Source organism: Suricata suricatta, chromosome 1, assembly GCF_006229205.1.
Source record: "Suricata suricatta isolate VVHF042 chromosome 1, meerkat_22Aug2017_6uvM2_HiC, whole genome shotgun sequence".
Classification (NCBI taxonomy): Eukaryota; Metazoa; Chordata; class Mammalia; order Carnivora; family Herpestidae; genus Suricata; species Suricata suricatta.
In genome coordinates this window covers 44,279,699-44,300,055 of record NC_043700.1, presented here as the reverse complement: position 1 = coordinate 44,300,055, position 20,357 = coordinate 44,279,699, and the positions used below count along the sequence as shown (strand labels likewise).

The 20,357-nt window shown below is 42.3% G+C and overlaps 1 protein-coding gene across 3 annotated transcripts in view; it reads right to left on the bottom strand.

Annotated features, from left to right (window-relative positions):
- Positions 1-20,357, bottom strand: part of DOCK5 (dedicator of cytokinesis 5) — a 209,521-nt gene that overhangs the window by 146,286 nt on the left and 42,878 nt on the right. For all 3 annotated transcript variants that reach the window (XM_029937931.1, XM_029937939.1, XM_029937947.1), the window contains exon 2: positions 4,354-4,437. In XM_029937931.1, coding sequence (XP_029793791.1) covers positions 4,354-4,437 — 84 coding nt within the window. The remainder of the gene's footprint in view (positions 1-4,353; positions 4,438-20,357) is intronic.

Sequence of the window (20,357 nt, the reverse complement as noted above, 5' to 3'; positions counted from 1 at the left end):
GATTCTGTGTCTCCCTCTCTCTCTGACCCTCCTCTGATCGCACTGTCTCTGTCTCTCTGTCTCTCTCCCAAAAATAAATAAAGAGCATTAAAAAAATTTTTTTTAATTTTCTTAAAGATCGGAAGTACTGATACATGCTGCAACAATGATGAACCTTAAAAACATTACATGAAGTAGAGGAAGCTAGTCACAAAGGACCACATGTTCTACGGTTCCATTTACAAGGCAAATCTACAGAGCCAGACATCAGGTTGGTGGTTGCTTGTGCTGGGGGATAATGGCCACCGAATGGGTACAGGGTTTGTTTCTGGGTTAATGAAGATGTTCTGCAAGTAGGTAAGTGATGACGACTGCCCGACTCTGTGAATGGGTACCTTGTAAATAACCACGCTATTGTATCCTTTAAGTGGGTAAATTATATGGTATTTGAAACAGATCTCAATGAAGCGGTTATTAAAAACAAAAACAAAAAAGAATTCATGAAATAACCAAATCCCTCTGCGGTCTGCTACGGATGGAAGAAATGTGGGAGCCTCCGTATGTCCCTCATAAAAGGAGTACGAGTGCGCTGCCTAGGATACCTGGGGTTTCGTGGCGGTGACCGCCACCCTCCACACTAGCTTGCCTGGCTCCAGCCGGCTTGCTTTGGTCTCATACTTCATCTTCATTCCTTTAACGGAATTCTGCAGAACACGTACTACATGCCAGGTGCTATGCGAGGTGCCGACCCTGTAGATGACAGATGAGCCGGCTTTGCCTTCGAGAAGCTACCACTTTCATAATTATTCATTCGACCACAGGCCAGGAAACACCAAAAGGAAGAGTCATGAGTGGTTTTCTGTGATGGGTGGGTTGTGGGCAGAAAAGAATTTTCCATATCTGGGCTCCAGAAAGGTAGACTCATGTCCCTATCGGAAAAGGCACACACAGGTCTGGTGCGCGAATATCTCAGAAGCAGGGTGGGGCAGAGTTGGGGGAGGCGGGGAGCCCCAGGAGTCAAATCGGACAGGAAGCTGGAAGACACAAAACCCCTAAGGCCATGAAATAGTGCCAGCATTAGCCTTAAATTCCAGCTGGCAGTACTCTGGGTGTTTCCATTTTGTTTATTTTTTTTTAAGGGAAGAGGAGATGGGGGAGGAGGGAGAAACTTAAGTTATTACTCAGCATTTCCACTCTGTTTAATGTTTGCAAAGTACTCCTGCACTCACTTAGTCCCGAACTGCCTGAAATAATAAAGGAATTTGAGAACCCAGCCAAGAGCTCAAAGCACTTAGGAGATATCACTAAGTACTGCATCTGGCAAAGTGGGTCCTATTAAAAAAAATTAATCCCATAAAATAAGCACTATATAAAAACATAATCCAATATAAAAATCTCCATAAACCTAACAGGTTGGTGGTGGTAAAGGAATTCCATAAGCTCATGTTCTAAGTTTGCCCATTCATACTTTGACACACATCAGGGGTCAAATGGGCACAGACATCCTTTTTTGACATGAAAGAGTCCCGTGGCACACCAAATATTTTTGTGGTAGCAATAAACAAGAACACCAGCTTCCTGCTGTCAGGACTAGAGCACCAGGGCCATCATATTCAAGACGCAGCATCAATGAAGTGACAGGTATTTATGTGGCTGCCGCCTATCAGCTGGGCCAGTGCCAATAAGTATATCACTATGCAAGCAAAATACTAGGACCACTGTGGCTTCTGGACTCAAGCTCCAGAAGGTACTTGAAGTGGAAGTGCTTGTGTGTCTGGATTACATTTATATCCAACCAAGCTCAGTGATCACCTTAGCTTACTCTATAGGAGTGCTACCTTGAGGGATGTTCATTGGTCAGCTGGGAACTACTCAGTAAAGTGAGGATAGCATGCAAATTTAAAAGGACCATTATATGAATCCTATGAGGACACAATGCTTCAATGAGCAGCTTCAAAAAATATGTTAGGGTCACATAAAGAGGAAAAAGGAATGTTGAAAATGTATTCAAGAGACATCAACTACTTTATTTCCGAACAACTCTCCACTCTTCCCTCCTGCATGCCACAGGACACGTGGAGAAGCTTGACAACCTGCCACACACACACACACACACACACACACACAAACACACGCGCACACACACGCATACATACTGCAACTCTACCATGGTCAAGTGGGAACTACCAGGTTGAGATCTGAAAGAGACCAAAACTTAGAGAAATGGAGGCCAGTATGTGAGGCTACACTCTTCTTGGGGCATCTGCCGAATTGAGGAAAACATTTCCAAATGGCTGAGCACTGTTTCTGATGGCCTGGTGGGTCCAGGAGAATAAAAACTAGAGTCCTAGACTGCCAATGAGTTGGCTGTAATTTCAGGCAAACTAGACTAAGGAAAAAAAGCATTACTATAGACAAAACTAATCGGAAAAAGACTTAATAAACAGGAATTAAAAGTTCAAATTGTTTAGAGACGCCTGAGTGGCATGGTCAGTTAAGCGCCAACTCTTGATTTCAGCTCGGGTCATAATCCCTGGGAATTATGGGACTGAGCCCTGCATCAGGCTCCATGCTGAGGGTAGAGCCTGTTTAAGATTCATTCTCTCTCTCTCTCTCTCTCTCTCTCTCTTCCTTGCCACTCTCTGCCCCTCTCCCATATGCACTCTCTAAAAAAATTAAAAAGTGCAAATTGTTTAATATAACAATTCTAAAACTGTAAATACCTAAAAATAGGTCTGAAAATATATAAAGCAAAAAACTGACATCACTGTAAATCATCATCATTGACATAAACTGCAAGCATGATGGAAGATTTAACACAGTTCTCTCAGTGATGAGAAACACAGAAAAACATTGGTATATAGCAAATTTGAAAAAAAAAAATGACAAAGAAATCAGAATCTAATGGTCATCTACAGAACTCTCACCCCCATGGTCCTAAAACACATTCTTTTCAAGCCTATATGGAAGAGTTACCAAAACCAACATAAGCCTTTTGCCTGTACAATGTAAAATGTGTACCATAGACATTAGCTACGATGGATAAATCTGGCCCCTGACAAAGACGTATGACCTATTAAGGTCTGAGGGGACTATAGTTTCGATAAGCAAAGAAGTCCTGAGATCAGACAGTAAGTACATTGGCCCTTGTGTCTCGGTGACTGAGGGACAACATGGAACTGATGTTGGGCTGGACCTGAGATGGCGAGGATGAAAAGAGCAAAGAGAGGGTAGAGTGAGGAGAGTCCACACAGCCCTCTCTCTCTTCTCCTGGCCCCTGGGAGCTGCATGGTTGTGCTTTGAGTTGCATGAAAGGGAGAAGCAAACCTGGCCCCTGCCTAGTAATAAAAAGAGGCAGCAGGAATAATAGAGTCTTCTACGTAATCAGGCCGAATGACTTAGCTCTTCTGTGGCCAAACCCTGCTTCCTTTCCCCCAGCTTCATAGCTTTTCTTCCCCATTCTAGGAAAGCACATTAGATTCCTAATGATCACCTTTGCTATTCCACCATTACAAGCATTTACATGGATGAGGTTGAGTGCGGATCCTGAAAATCTAGAGATCCTGAATCTAAGAAGCTTCACCCTATGAGACAAGTCTTCCTTGCTGCCCACCTCATTCCTGCTTCACTCTCTAGAGGGAATAAACGGGCCCGAAGACTTGGTCATGGCTTTGATCCTCGACTTCAGTGGCCTGCATACCTGTTTGTGGTGCTCTCGGGATTTGAATTAGAACTGTGGATGCGTGGAAGGGACCTTTAGATTGAGACGGAGCTAAAAACCCGGGGGGGGGGGGGGGGCGGTGGTGTTGCAGTGAGGGCAGGCATGACCTGTGTCTTTCACTCAGGGGGGCTGAGTACTTCCCTACCGCCCACTCACAGGTTAACTGAACCACCTCCCCAGCCTGACCTTGTTGCAGGAAATAGACTGGTGGGCTTTCTGGACCTGCTGTAGCCCTGACCTAATTTTGTGAACGAATCTCAACAGCACCAGTGAGTCTCTCCCTCGCTGCCCCCTCAATCTGGCAGTAGCTGAGTAGAAAGAGCCACTTAATCGGCAGGGTTTCCTTGGCGCGGCAGCCAATCCAGTGTCCCACGTGGCTCATCCGGGGCCAGCACTGTGTCGGATCCTTCTGCATCCACGGCTTCACATGGTTTGACGTTCTGCTGTCTGAGCATGGCTGCACGCACGTATCCGGCTGGCTGTTCTGAAATCGGCCGCAGCATAAAGTTCTACAACCGAAGTACTTCCTGGGTTTTGCACTAGCACCACTTCAGGAAGTGAAGCCTGTGGATGTTTGCTCCAAGTGCCTTATTAATAAGTAACTTGCACTGTTTTTCCCTTTCCCCACCTGGCAGAAGGCCATCCAGACTTACCCTCATACATCTCCAGGATGTGGACCGTGTCTCCAATCTCCAAGGAGAGCTCCACATCTTGAGAGGCATTGTAGTTATAGATTGCTGGAAATAAGAAATACATAGAGGAAACAGCATTAGTAGCAGTGAAAATACAAGTCACTCCACAGCACATTCCATGGTTAATGAATTACTTATTTAACAAATAACCCTATATTTAATGATTTTGTGTGACTCACCCACTGGAAAGCAGAGGACATCCTCTCTAACCCCCCATTACTGGTCATTTACAGTCATTCTTCCAACAAAAATTGGTTGGCTATCTACTATATATTGTATTGGAGACTGGGGAGAGTGAGGAAATACACAGATGGGGTCCCTGCCCCAGGAATTTTTAACAGTCCAGTAGAGGGAAGAAGATATTAAGTGCATTGTATTATAGAAACAACTACTTAATTTAAATTGTGGGAAGAGGTGTGAAAGAAAAAAACAGGCTACAATGAGAATACAATGTGGAGTTCTATAGGTAGGTCGGTCCCCTTGTTCATCAGACAATAGCCAGCCTACACAACCTCTGAGCTCATGATCTCTATGACAAACAGTAAGCCATCTCATTGCTTCCCTGACATAGTAACTGTGAGTCAACAGGCCACTGTGAGTCCCACCTACCCTGTAGGGGCAGACTGACACACAGTGCAATGTAGAGATGGCCACCTTTTCCCAGTTCTGGGCGTCCTGGGGAACTGGATTGCCCAGCACCTCCTCCTCAAGGTGACCTCAATTACCACATCCCCAGGATGGGCCGAGACGGTGCCAGATTATTAAAAATAGGCTAAGTCTTACAATTCAAAAAGACGACAACCCAATTTTAAGACAGGTTAAGGAATCGCTTCTCAGCCTTTTGGCTAAGATCAAGTGTTAAGACGGGAAGAGACATTTTACCAAGAATCATATATGCTGGCTAAGAAACACATGAAAAGGTGCTCATCATCATTAGTCATCAGGGAAACATAAAATAACCACAACGAAGATACCGCTTCACACCCACTAGAATGGGTAGAGTTATTTTTTTTTTAAGTTTATCTTGAGAGAGAGGCAGAGAGAAGGCAAGTGAGGGAGGGGCAGAGAGAGGGAGAGACAGAATCCCAGCAGGCTATCAGCACAGAGTTTGAGGTGGGGCTCCACCTCATAAATTGTGAGGCCATGAGCTGAGCTGACATCAAGAGTAGGACACTTAACCGACCAAGTTCCCCAGGCTCCCGGCTACAGCTTTAAAAAGGCAGACAACCAGCAAGAATGTAGAGAAACTGGAACTCTCATACATGGTGGGCAGGAATGTGAGATGACACAGCCTCTTTGGAAAACAGTTCACCAGTTTCTTAAAAAGCTAAACATAAATTTCCAATACGGCCCAGCAATTACATTTCCTGTGAACTGTGAAGAGAAATGAAAACACACCTACATGGCAGACTATTCCCAACTGCTGTGGTAGGCAGGAAAACACCTCCCAAAAGAGAGCCACATCAGATTTCTGTAAACTGTGAATGCTACCTTACAGCAGCAAAACATTTGGAGGTGCCCGGGTGGCTCAGTCGGTTAGGCGTCTGACTTTGTGTCACGTAGTGATCTCGCAGTTCATGGGTTTGAGCGCCATGCCTGACTCTGTGCTGACAGCTCGGAGCCTGAAGCCTGCTTCAGATTCTGTCTCCCTCTCTCTGTCTCTCTGCCCCTCCCCTGCTCTCTTTCTCTCTCTCTCTCTCTCTCTCTCTCTCTCTCTCTCTCTCTCTCTCTCAAAAATAAACAAACATTAAAAAAATTGTTTTTAAACATTTGGGTAAGTTAAAGATCTTGAGAGGAAGAGCGTTTTCTGGATCATCAGGGTGGGCCCCACAGGCAATCACATGTGTCCTGATAAGAGAAGGCCAGAGGGAGTTTAGAGAAGGAAATGTGAAGGTGGTGGCGAAGACTGAAGCACTGTGACCTCCAGTCAGGGACTGACACAACCACCAGAGGAGGCAGCAAGGAATGGAATCTTCCAGAGAGCCTCTAGAAGGCGTACTGGCTGGCAACACCTTCTCCTTACACTTCTGGTCTTCAGAACTGTGGCCGCACACATTTCTGTTGTTTTAAGCCACTGAGTTTGTGGTAATTTGTCACAACTGGTCCCAGGAAACCAATATAGCAGCATTATTTACAATAGCCCAAAAGTGGAAACAATTCATCCATTGATGAACGAATAGATACATAAAATAGGGTTTATCTACACGATGGAACACTACTCAGCAGTAAAAAGGGATGAAATAAGAACACAGGCTACAATACAGAGCAACTTCAAAAAATGTATGCTAAGGGAGGGGGCACCTGGGTGGCTCAGTCGGTTAAGCAGCCGACTTCAGCTCAGGTCATGATCTCATAGTTCATGAGTTTGAGCCCAGCGTTGGGGTCTGTGCTGATAGCTCAGAATCCGGCGCGTCCTTTGGATTCTGTGTCTCCTTCTCTCTGTCTCTACCCTGCTTGCACTCTGTCTTTTTCTCTCTCTAAACATTAAAAAAAATTTTTTTTAAACAAACATTATTCTAGGGGTGCCTAGGTGGCACAGTTGGTTAAGCATTTGACTCTTGATCTCGGCTCAGATCATGATCTCAAGGTTCATGAGGTCAAGCCCCATATCAGGCTCTGCACTGCTAGTGCACAGCCCACTTGGGATGCTGGCTCTCCTTCTCTCTACCCTTTCCCAACTTGTGTGCACGTGCTCTCTCTCTCGCTCTCTCTCAAAAATAAATATACTTAAAAAACATTTTAAAACATGCTATATGAAAATCCCATGCAGTAAAACCCCCATATTTTAGGCTTCCATTTATTTGTGATGGCCAGAATAGACAAATCTACCAGAGATCATCCAGCAATCAGTAATCACTTGTCGCCTGGGCAGGGCAGAGGTGGGAACAGTGACTGAGCACAACAGGTACCAAGAGAACTTTTCAGGGAGGTGGAAAATCCCTACACTGGATTGTGGTGATGGGTATACAACTCTGTAAATTTACTAAAAGTCATGGAACTTGAAAGGGATGGATTTTACAGTATATAAATCAGAGTTCAATAAAGCTATTTGGTTTTTTTCTTTTGTTTTGTTTTATTTAGTAGGTCTGTTTCTTGCCCTCACTCTCTTGGTAAGTGATCTGCATCGTTCCAGGAAAAAAGAACCACCTGAGAGATTCTGTTTTTGCCATTTACCTGACGATTCAAGGACCCAAGACATTCCCCATCTCTGCAGCTCTAATGAGCAGGTAAGGATGGTCACTAACCCACCTGCCAGATCCCACAAGGGTCATTGCCAACTGTGGGTCCTCACTGCTCTTTTTTGAACCTGCATGCATCCTGTGTCTGCAGCTGGACCGCAGGCTTCTCTCTACATCACAGGCCATCAGTGATGGAGTCCACACCTCCCACTGCGTCTTTTTCACATCTTTGCTCTTTTTTTTTTTGAAGGACTCACCCAAAGAGTGTTCTTCTGTAGTCTTGGCATAGAAGCCTGGACAAGTTATGTTGACATTAATTTACTATTAAGCTTTTGGACTAGACTATGAGTTCTGAACAAGGCATGGCTATTGAAGTGGATTAGGAGAAACCGCACAGGGTTGAGACCTAGCAGTGAGATCCCGATGGACTCCTAGACCTACCGAAGTTTGCCTCCTTCGTGTGAGAGCCAAGGGACTCAACTGTTTTGCCCACCAAGTAGATGTCTGGTTTACTATAGAAAATGTAGATCTCATAGCCTTGACTCCCCCATTCACTGGGGACTAGTTCCTTTCAGCAGCCCCACTCTCGGATGGAAACAGGAAGTAATGACGGTGTCATGTCACAACGTGTTGTGTGATGACCAAGCTCCATCTCTTCCTCGTTCTTAGTTATCAGGAAAGTAGGCAGAAACTCTCAGAGGCAGCAGCTAATACAAACAGCTACTGAGGACTGTTATAAACACACACACACACACACACACACACACACACACACGATTGGCCAATATGTTTCCTTAACTCCTGGATTCCCAAATTTCCGAAAATTTAGGCCTTAATTATCCACTTTAGTCTCCATCATCTGACAAATGCTACCCTCTGCTCCAGTCAAGACCCTTACAGCCTCCCTCAAGTCTGTATTCAGCCCACAGTTTAACCCTGCTTGGACAACAGCTCATCTTTTGATACATACATAACGATGGGCAGCTCCCATGCACGATGCCATTCAACAACTACGGAGTCCTGAGTAGCCTGCACAAATCTCATTCTTCTGACATTTGACATCTTTTCCTTCCGATGCAGTGTGGGTTATTAAGCACAGATAACGTTGATTAGCATCCACCTCCCATCAGAAAGCAAACTCCTCACAAAAGAGGAGCCAGTTGCATCTTATTTTTGTCTCTTTCACATTTTAAGACCCTGGATTAGACCCAAAGAAGGTGCTCAAGGCACAATGGCAACTTTTACAGAATCTACCAATCAGTTCAGTTACTACTTCTTCCCCAAACTTGAAGATGCTTCTGTTTCCTGAGAAGCAACCGCTGTGGTTCCTCACCATTCAAGAGAGGGATAGCAAAATCATCTCTCCTGCCGCTTTTTGCTTATTACACAAGAGAGATTCTGCCTTTCCAACCCAAGCTCGTGAAAAGATTCCCATGGGGAGCACATTCCTCCAAAAAGGTCTTTCACTGGAATAAAGTTTCTAGTTAGAGGACATTCATCTGTTTCGCATTTTTGGGCAGAAGTGTAAACAAGCTTCCTGACCACTCAGAGCTGTCCTGTATTCGTTCCAACAATGCACTTCCCTCTCCCGCTCCTTATTACATCTCATTTCCACTGTATTTTATGGTGTCACTTCCATTCGACATGCAGTAATTACAAGAAGTGCATGCCACGTACCACCCAATTCAATGAGGAAACAGATTCGGAAGTGGTAAACACCTTTGCCCCAAGTAACCCAGCTTTACAAGCAGCAAAGCCATTAAGGACTCAGGCCTGTGACGACACCTTCATGCCATTTACAAGGCTGTTTCAGAATGGCGCGGGGATACCCTGGAATAGCCTGGAAACAAAGCGCAGAGGCTCACGGTTTCTCAATATGAGGTCTGCCTTAGATTTCTCTCACAAAATGGGAATGAACTCCCAGAAACAAGCTTTATTATATGAACCAATGACTGGTAATCATGTTGTCTGCTAGTCTGCTAGTGCTGTTTTTAGGAACAGGCTTACAGTTAACACTCAGCGGATTGTTCTTTCTACCCCCCCCCCCATGTGAGTAATTCTTATGGAGAAAGACAGATAAAGGGAAATAAAGGAAACTCTGAGGGTTAAACAAAACACAATTGAAGACTCAACTATGCCACTTACACAGGCATGACCTTGAATGAGTTACTCAGTCGGAGCCTCAGTTCCCTGTCTGTAAACTAGGCACCAGATCAGATGACTCTAAGGGTCCCCCTGTGGCTCCAAAATCCTGATTCATGAGGTGCTGATAAGAACCAGGAGAAACAAGTTGGGCTGTTTTGAACCAGCGGGCCCACCACAATCTCTTGTTTTGTCTGAGGAAATTAAACAAGAACAGAGAGTTGCTGAATATAAATTGCCTTGCTGGCTGCTATGTGCAAGGTTGGGAAAGACAGAATTGCTGGAATTTTTCCCTAAGCAGCTTACTGTTTAGATCATAAAAGTGTGATTTTGCCAAGCCAACTAGACAAGACAGTATGTCCACAGATGTAAAATAGTTTGCATTTTACCAAATCTTTGATTTGGCCTCTCGTTGTAAACCAGGCTTGTAGGAGGGAGGAAAAAAGAAATGTGAGGCCTTAAGATAATGTAGTAAGAAAATAACAAAATATACCAACAGGCCCCAAAATGAGGATGGGTTTTTTTATTAAATTTTTAATGTTTATTTATTTTTGCAGAAGAGAGCATGAGCGGGGGATGGTCAGAGAGGGAGGGAGACACAGAATCAGTAGTAGGTTCCAGGCTCTGAGCTGTCAGCACAGAGCCTGATGCGAGGCTTGTACCCACAAACTGTGAGATCATGACCTGAGCTGAAGTCGACCGCTTAACCGACTGAGCCACCCAGGCGCCCCAAGAATGGGTTTTGACAATGAAAAGTCCATGTGTTACTAGTGTTTAATCTTTCTAATGTATTAGGTTCTTTCATGAATCTTCAAATTCCAACCCCTTGAAGAATAACTAAACATGACATTTTCTCTTAGTTGTTTGGTGGAGTCTACAAAAGAAAGATCCAGCAAACACAGAACAAAGTCCCAATGTGAGTTACTATTCAGAAAATTGAAAAGATGACCAACATCCTCTTTTTCATTATGGTCTTGACAAACCTACTTTCAGCCATTAGAACTACAAAGACTAAAAAGGCACATCTCACCTTTGTTCTTCTCCCTGGATTTAATGCAGTGATGTCCCGGAAGGCCAAGTAGACCCTTTTCTTTTGCTCTTTAATTCCAGTCTACTATAAGGATCAGAGTGGATCAGATTCAACAATAGGTCTGACCCCAACTAAAAAATCTGTGGTTTTACACTGATCATTCCATTTAGGTTCCCAACAAACCTTTCCAGGATGAGAGGACCATCATGGCGCCTCTCTACGCAGAACTCTCCACACCAGGTGCACTGAATGAAGACAGCAGATTACACTTCTCACTACCAGTATCCCACAGAAGCAGGTTCTTTCGGGTTTCTTAATTGATTGGTAATTCTTTAGAAATCTCTATTTTAAGGATTATATCTATTTGTAGATGAAGCTAACAAAACACACTTAACTGGAGAGAGATTTCACAGATCTAAATTCAACTACAGTTTACTGACTAGCTCACTGTTACCAAGAGGTTACTATAAACCATCTCCTTTAAACTAATGTGAAATTAAATTGACACGGAATGTTTAGAGGAGAGAAGCCGAAACAGGACAATTCAAAATTATGGGGGGCGGGGGAATCCATGCCCTACAAACATGCTTATATTTTCCCCATAGCTTCCCCATTGAAAAAGTGGAGGCAACAGTGTGTTCTTCATAAGGTTCTGTGAAGCACAAAACAGAGAACGTATGCAAAATCCCCAGGACTGTGAGTAACACCTGGTGGCAGTCACCTTTCCTTTTTCCCCTCCCCCCTTCTTGCCCTGTCCAGAGCATCCCACTTTGGACATGACAGCAACCACAACCTCAAAGATGGATGTTATCACCCTCACCAATAAGCCAGTGGAAGTCACTCAATGAAAACTGGGAATCATTAAGACCTATAAAGAAACAGAACAAATTAGCCCTCGATAGGCCTTCCAAGGGGAAGGTTGCTGGACAATGAAGTGCAGGTGTCTCTAAGGATAGCAAAGCCACTTTCGAAACCGCAGGAAGCTAATAACAGAGTTCCCCTGAGAAGGATTATTGTAAGAAATGAAAAGACACGTGGGGCATCTGGGTGGCACAGTCAGTTAAGTGTCCAGCTTTGGCTCATGGTCTCACAGTCTGTGGGTTTAAGCCCCGCGTTGGGGTCTGTGCTGACAGCTCAGAGGCTGAAGCCTGCTTCACATTCTGTGTCTCCTCCTCTCTTTGCCCCTCCCCTACTTGTACTCTGTCTCTCTCTCTCAAAAACAAATAAACATTAAAAAAAGAAAAAAATGAAAAGAAATATAAAAATAAGTAATTTTCAGTAATGTCTATGGAACTAAGATATTTCAGCGTAAAAGACAAATACAAATCAAAAAAGGGATAAATAAATCTAGGCTATTTGAATTAGAAATACCAGCATGGGGGCATCTGGGTGGCTCAGTAGGTTAAGTGTCTGATTCTTGATTTCAGCTCGGGTCATCATCTCATGGTTCATGGGTTTGAGTGCCTTGAGATTCTCTCTCTCCCTCTCTCTCTGCCCCTCCCCTGCTTGTGCACTCTCTCTCAAAATAATTAAAAATAAAAATAAAATAAATATTGGTATGAATTTGAAATATTTTTCTTTCTAGAAATTATACATGTATATATGCATAAATAATAAGCATGAATATAAAATATATGTAAATACATAGTTGGTTGAATTTCACTTCCACTTGTGGTCATAGTGGGCCAGAGAACACATAAGGGATCAAGTGAACTATCTCGTCTTAAAGATCTAAAAAACAGGCAAATATGTCTAATGGTTTTCAGGCACCAAACAGCACGCAATGCAAAGGGATGCCCGACAGAAGAGAAACAAATGAGGGAAGTCTATAGCTGCCTCTGGTTACTGATTGAAAAGAGTCTCCAGACAAACATACAGGGAGAAGAAACACAAACAACCTAACGGTCACCCTAAGATGAGGAAACAGAGTTGAGAATTCAGGGTCAAGATGGCTAAGATATGCAGGACAAAGAATCAGAGGGGAGCTTCCCTTGAGTCTACAGCCAGTGACTGGTTGACCCATGCCTGCAAAGAAAATACCCGAGGCCGAGGAAAGGAACTGACTAGAAAAGAACAGAAGGAGCAATTCCCACTCCTCACACTAGGCTAGGAACAGTTCACATTTTCCACAGCCGGAGTGGAGAACTTGGTGGTATGTGAGTACCAGAGAGTAGAGCCTTGACAGTGCAACTGTGCTGGCCCTAAGGTAAAGGCTGTACCGGTCTTGCCTGACTAAGATCAAATGCAAATGTGAAAAGAATAAAAATTTCCTCATAACCGCATCCCAGAATAAGGCTCAACCTCCCAACAAGATAAAATTTACAACATCCAATACCAGTTCAAGATAATCAGGCATGCCAGGAAGGATGAAAAGTCAGGATACACGAGACAATAGAAAAAGACCTAGACATGGCATTGATCAGAATGAAACGTATACCCATTAACAAAAGGATTAATATCATACAAAGTATATTCTTTGACTACAATGGAATTACACTAAAGATTAATAGACATTTAAAAAATCTCAGCATATTTGAAACTAAACAACATAACTCTTAATGTTTTTTTAAATTTATTTTTTGAGAGACAGAGACAATGCAAGCAGGGGAGGGTCAGAGAGAGAGGGAGACACAGAATCTGAGGCAGGCTCCAGGCGTTGAGCTAACGGTTAGCACAGAGCCGGACGCGGGGCTCGAACCCACGAACCATGGGATCATGACCTGAGCCAAAGCCAGAGCTTAACTGACTGAGCCACCCAGGCGCCCCTAAACAACAAAACTCTTACAGCTCCCAGAACATTCCATTGGCAATGTAATCTACCACATTAAGATGGAAATAAAAAGGCAAGATGTCTGCTCTCATGACTTCTATTCCACATTTTAAGGGTAGTCCTAGCTAGGGCAATGAGGCAAGAAAAAGAAATAAAAAGCTTACTATCTGGAAAGGATGACATAAAGCTGTGTTTATTAAGAAAATCTTAAGACATTTATAAAAGAGTTACCAGAACAAACAACCCAAGTTTTACCAATAAAAAAAAAATTGTCTTTTTCTATACTACAATGAGAAACTAAAATTGGGTTATGTTGTAACAGAGTACATCTCTTCCTACAGATTCCCAATGAAACGGCTTGAAAACCAGGGGCCCGGGGAAACTCCTGCACAAGTATACTTAGAAATAGGTACAAGAATGTTCACAGTAGCAGCATTGGTAGCAGCAAAACCCAGAATCAACCCAATACCCACTGAAAGAAAAATGGACAGCTAATTTATGATATATTCGAACATAGAATACAGTAGGAAAAATGAATGCATGCAAATCTGCACACATACCACTAACAAAATGTTTAGCAAATTAAAAAAAAATCATCAAAGAAATATGCACAAGATGATGCTTTTAGAGAAAATTCAAAATCCTGCAAAGCTAAATGAATTCAGGTTTTTGAAGATACAAGTATAGACAGTATAACCATAGGGGGAAAACCTGGAAATAAAACACATAAATTTCAGCATATGTCTATATCCAAGATAGGGCTGGAGTGTTAGACTATTCAGTGGAAGCATGGATATGTGGCTAATATCCAGAGAATCTTTTTGCAATTCATTGGATTGTGATACACAGGAGGGTTTATTACTGTTTCTCTTTATAGGCTTCTCATGTGTTGCAAATATTCTTTTATGTATTTAATTCAAACAATGAAAACCAGTTAGACAGACAGATCTACATGTACATACACATAGGGAGTATTTATAATGACATAATAAACATCTCTTTTATTGCTGGCCCCACATCTAGTTTCCGATTTGGCAGGTTAGGAAGAGGCTTGAGAATTTGCATTTAAACATGTTTCCAGGTAACACTGAGGTTGCCAATTCAATAACTACATGAGACCCTCATACAAACCAGCAAAGACAAAAGAGCTAATGTACGCCTCATTTTGCAGATAAAGAAAAGTGATCTCTGAGAGATTAAGAGATCTGCAGTGTGTGTTATTATTAATCATACAAGCTCTGGACTAAGACCAGCTACGTCCAAACCCTAGTTCTGTATTCACTGATTCTTGGAGGTAATGTAGCTTTTTGAGGCCAACATTTCCATACCTATAAATGGGGACAATGACAGCATTTCACTTATGCGATTCTTTTGAGGAGTAAGGGATTATAAAGCACTTAAATCTGTACCTAGTATGTAGTAAACCTTGCACCTTATTGCTACTAAATTAGTGAGTGGTGAAGCTGAGATTCAAATCTAGCTCTTTGTTTTCAATCATGGTCAAAACAGATGCCTTTTGATACCGCAAAACAGCATTGAGGAGGGCCACAGAGTCCCACAAATCCTTTCTTTAAAACAGTTTTAGAAACCTGGGCACCTGGGTGGCTCAGTTGGTTAGGCACCCAACTTTGGCTCAGGTCTCACAGTTTATGAGTTCGAGCCCCGTGTGGGGCTCTGCACCAACAGCTCAGAGACTGTAGCCTGCTTCAGATTCTGTGTCTCCCTCTCTCTCCTTCTCTCTGCCCTTCCCCTGCTTGTGCTCAGTCTCTCTCTCTCACAAAAATAAATTAAAAAAAAATGACAGTTTCAGAAACCATTAAAACCAGAAGACTTTAATGTAAATTCTAGATCCAACTGCTCTTTTCACTTACAAGAAAATGAAAAAACAGAATGAAGTGGCTTGCTTAAGACCATGCAGCTAGTTAGAGGAGGTCTGAGGTGTGCACATGGAAATAATTTTTTCAAGTGCTACATAAATGATCTTTATAATATAAACAAATAAGCAAGCATGAGGTCTATAAAGATGAGGATTTAACTTTCTGATTTATTTTCCTTTTTAATACACACACATACACACACACACACACACACACACACACACAGTGACCAAATGGAAGTTTCTTTTCAAGATACAATTAGTTGGAGTCTCTTCAAAGCAAAGATATGGAAAATTCTATCTCATTTCTTCCTGTAATCTGAAAAAAAAATAGTGAATATATTATTTTTCTGATTTAATTTTAGAACAAAAGAAAAATGTAAATTTTGGATTATATTTCACTATAATCATTTTACATTTTTAAGATTCCATGCAAGGGGTACTTGGGTGGCTCAGTTGGTTAAGTGTCCAACTTTGGCTCAAGCCATGATCTTACAGTTTGTGAGTTTAAGCCCCATGTCAGCCTCTGAGCTGTCAGCCTATTTTAGATTCTGTATCTCCGTCTCTTTCTCCCCATCTCCTGCCCACACTTCTGTCTCTTTCTCTCAAAAATAAACATTAAAAAATAAAATAAAATAAGAATTCACCTGAGTTCCACTTTTTCACATAGATTTGAAAATAATCAAAAGTAGGGGCCCCTGTGTGGCTCAGGCTGTTAAGCATCTGACTCTTGATCTCGGCTCAGGTTTTGATCTTATGGTCATGAGTTCAAGCCCTGTGTAGGGCTCCACACTGGGCATGAGGCCTACTTAAAAAAAATCATCATCATCATCATATCATCATCATCATCATCATCAAAAGCAGAGTTTAGGTAAGTTTTGCTGACTCAACATGCTTCTCAAGTTATCCCCCAAACATGAAAATATTTTAGGCATGAATGTTCATTAAAAAAAAATTGTTCATAAAATATAACAACCTAACCTAACTTACGACACAATCTAAATGTAAATAGCAAAGCAATATTTTCCAACCAGAAATCTTGGCTTTTTTGTCTTCTGGCGTTTAAAAATAGAAATCACTATAAAGCAAGTGAGAAAATATATTTCCTGGTCTTCCACATTAGCATGTTGTATTTTATTTCAATATAATGAATTAATCAGGAAGCAGTGATCTACAGTAATTGCACTGGCTCCACTGTGAAGTGTTACAGGTCCAACTTCTGCTTATGTGCTGGGACCCCTATAGAGAGGACAAAATCATGTACCACCAAGAGTCAACACATTTTATGAACTGTATATATGACATAATCATACACACCCCCCACTCACATCCCCACACCAACTTGGTGCCTCTGAGGAAACTCTTTATGGTATCAGAGCATAGTATACGTAAGGAGAAAAAAATGACAATTGGTCTATTTCCATTAGAAGACTAGGGACTTCACTGAGCTATGGAAGCTTGACCCCTGCAGAGACCTGCTGTTCTACTCACTTCCGCTCCTGCTGTGTTCGTCATCATTGCTCATCATCTAGAACTCAGATTTCGGTTCTTGGATCTCTGATCGGGCTGCTCCCAGTGTCTCCTCATGTATAAAACGGGACAAATAAGAAATATATCGCAGGGCTGTTGTGAAGATTAAGTAGTATTCCTACCACATGTACCATGGGAAGAACTAGTTATTTCTGGCATTATAATACCATTCCGCATCATCACGCCACTCTAGCACTTTGCTGACCATGTGCGCAAAAATCTTCAATAGTTCTCTGTTTTCTGATGTGTATGATTTAAGAATTTTCAAAGGTCATTCCTTCCTGAACCTTCTTTGGTAACCCCTTTGCTTGAATAGCCCTCTCCACTATCCTCCGTTTGATTAAATCCTAGCCAGTAAGTAAACTTACAAAAGCCCAACTCAACTACAAGCTAGCTAGCATTATCCCAGCCTCTGATGGTTTTACCACTTGAGGGATCACAATGCTCTGCCTATTTCACTGTTTAGAATTTAATCAGCCCAATCTGCTGTGTACCTTGACCTGCCCAGGTGCCTCCTGGGGCTCTGTGCAAAGGGGAGGTTGACATCAGTCACGGTCCCAGGTGTCCATGGGCTTCTTGACACCAGCCTTCTTGAAGGGGACTGCTCAACAGTGACAAGAGAAGCCCTATGTAGATCTGTCTCTACTTAACGTAAATTACAACACCTCCTTTCCCTCATTGAACCTCCTCAAATGAGAACCAAGAGTGTTCCCGATAGCGCCCTTTAGTCGAGCCCTGTCTGGACACCACTGCAGACCAGTCTTTGTTTTTTCTTCTTACCCACAGTAAACTGTGATATTGTTAAAAACTTCCTCTGGGGCAGAGGGATGCTTTGGGGATGGAAGTGTGGAGGGAAGTGTGTGTGAATACGTGATATGTGAAAATGTGCCAAGTATAGGGATCTGGATGGCACAGCTCCCTGCACAAATAGGGCTGATTCCAGCGCTTCTCTATCTTGATGGTTCTTTGGACCTTTCAAGAAATTTCAGAGAGAGGAAAGTCGGTTGCCTAAGTTCAGAGCCACGTTTCCCCTCTCAATTCTGTCACTTAAAAGGAAGTTTAAATTTTTTTTAATGTTTATTTATTTTTGAGAGAGAGTCAGAGTGTGAGCTGGGGAGGGGCAGGGAGAGAGAGGGAGACACAGAATCTGTTTCAGGCTCTGAGCTATCAGCACAGAGCCCGATGCAGGACTCAAAACCATGAACTGTGAGATCATGACCTGAGTCACAGTCAAACGCTTAACCTACTGAGTCAGCCAGGTCCCCTTGGAAAGTTTAATAATATTATTTTTGTTACAAATATTTGAATCTCATTTTTATCATCCTATGCTTTCTATTTTCTGTAAGTTCTTGTTTTTGTGTTGTTTTGTTTTTTTAGCTCTTGCTCTGTGGATTCTGGTTTCCTTTTCCTTTTCTGGTAATATAAGGTAGTTCTCTGTAGAGAGAGGTGTATTTGTATTTGTCAAAAATTGGAAACAACCCAAATGTCCTTCAGTAAGAGAATGAGTAAACGTCCACACTCTGGAATTCTACTCCGCAATAAAAAGGAACAACCACTGACACAATATGAATGAGTTTCAAGTGCATTATATTAAGTGAAAGTAGCCAGACTCAACAGGAGACATACACGCCGTCTGATTCCATTTATACAGCGTTCTGGAAAAGACAAAACTATAGAGGAGTAAGACAGGCCAGGAGTGACTAAAGGGATGGAAGGGAGCTGATAAGAAAAGGACACAAAAAAGAATACTGGTGGGTGACGGAAGTATTCCACATTTTTATTGTGGTGGTAGTGGCACAAATGAATGATCTTGTCAAAATCCACAGGTCTCTGTGCTACAAAAGGTGATTTTTACTGTAACCAAATTGTACCTTCCTTTTTAAAAAATTTTAACAACAAAGTGCAAAAAAGTTTATTCTACTCATGACTGCCCTGTCACTTAAAAAGACAAAACAAAACATCTGGAACTTTTCTTAATTATCAGTATCTTCAATTACACATTAGTCAACTGATGTAAGAAAAAACACTTTTAGATCCTCAGCTCCCTCCCTCACACCTCTTTCTAGATTTTCTTCTCATAATCTGGCAGCTTCATTGAATAGTATTATAGTTAATTGTTTTCTTATTATTTACCTGCCATTCCAAATATTACTCTTCCATACTATTGTGTACCTATATTTAAACTAATTAGTTGTAAGTAGTTTTATGTCTAATTGATTTCTGATTTACCACTAACCTTTTCACAGCATTACTCGCTCATTTTTGCATTATTCAGATTAATCCTTAGGTTGCCTAGAATAAATCTCTCCTCTTGTTTGAATACTTGCCTCTGCACCACCACCACCCTCAATTCCAAACTTATGTTGAGATCCTAACCCCAAAGGTAATGGGATTGGCAGGCAGAGCCTTTGGAAGTGATTAGGTCACTTCCACGAAGAGAAGTTAGCATCTTGTATATAAGATCCCACAGAGCTCCCGAGCTAGTTCCAGAATGAGGACACAACAAGCAGTCTGCGAGCAGGAAGAGAGAGGGCCCATATCTGACATGCTGGCACTCCAATCTTAGACCTCCAGCCTCCAGAACTGTGAGCAGTAGACTTCTGCTCCTTAATGGGATGCACAGGTGGCTCAGTTAAGCGTCCAACTCTTGATCTCAGCTCAGGTCTTGATCTCAGGGCTGTGGGTTCAAGCCCTGTGATGGGCTCTGTGCTGAGCATGAAGCCTACTTTAAAAAAAAAAAAAATTCTGCTGTTTATGACCTACCCAGTGTGTGGTATTTTGTTACAGTAGCCCCAATGGACTAAGACAACTGCCCAATAGTAATTCATTTAATTGGCATACATGTGGCACTCTTTCTTGGCTCTTGCATCTGTGAATCACTATTGTCTTCAAGTTCAACTGAGTTTAGAATTCTTGGGTCAAAGAGGGGCACCTGGGTGGTGGTTAAGCATCCGACTCTGACTCAGGTCATGATCTTGTGGTCCGTGAGTTTGAGCCCCACGTTGGGCTCTGGGCTGACAGCCCAGAACCTGGAGTCTGCTTCAGATTCTGGGTCTCCCTTTCTTTGCTCCTTTCCCACTCACATTCTGTCTCTCTTTCTCAAATATAAAATTAAAATTATAAAATAAAAAAAGAATTCTTGGGTCAAACACCTCTTTGCTCACAAGATTCAAGTACACAAAGAGGACCAAGAAATAAAAACATATCAAGTTCCTATAATATAAAATAACTTCTCAGTAAAGATCTCAATGCTCTAAATAAAAGTTAAACTAAATTAAATTCCAACTAAGACCCCAATAGAGGGGTGCCTGGGTGGCTCAGTCAGTTGAGTGTCTGACTTTGGCTCAGGTCATGATCTCGCACTCTGTGAGTTCGAGCTCCACTTTCGGCTCTGTGCTGACAGTTCAGAGCCCAGAGCCTGCTTCAGATTCTATATCT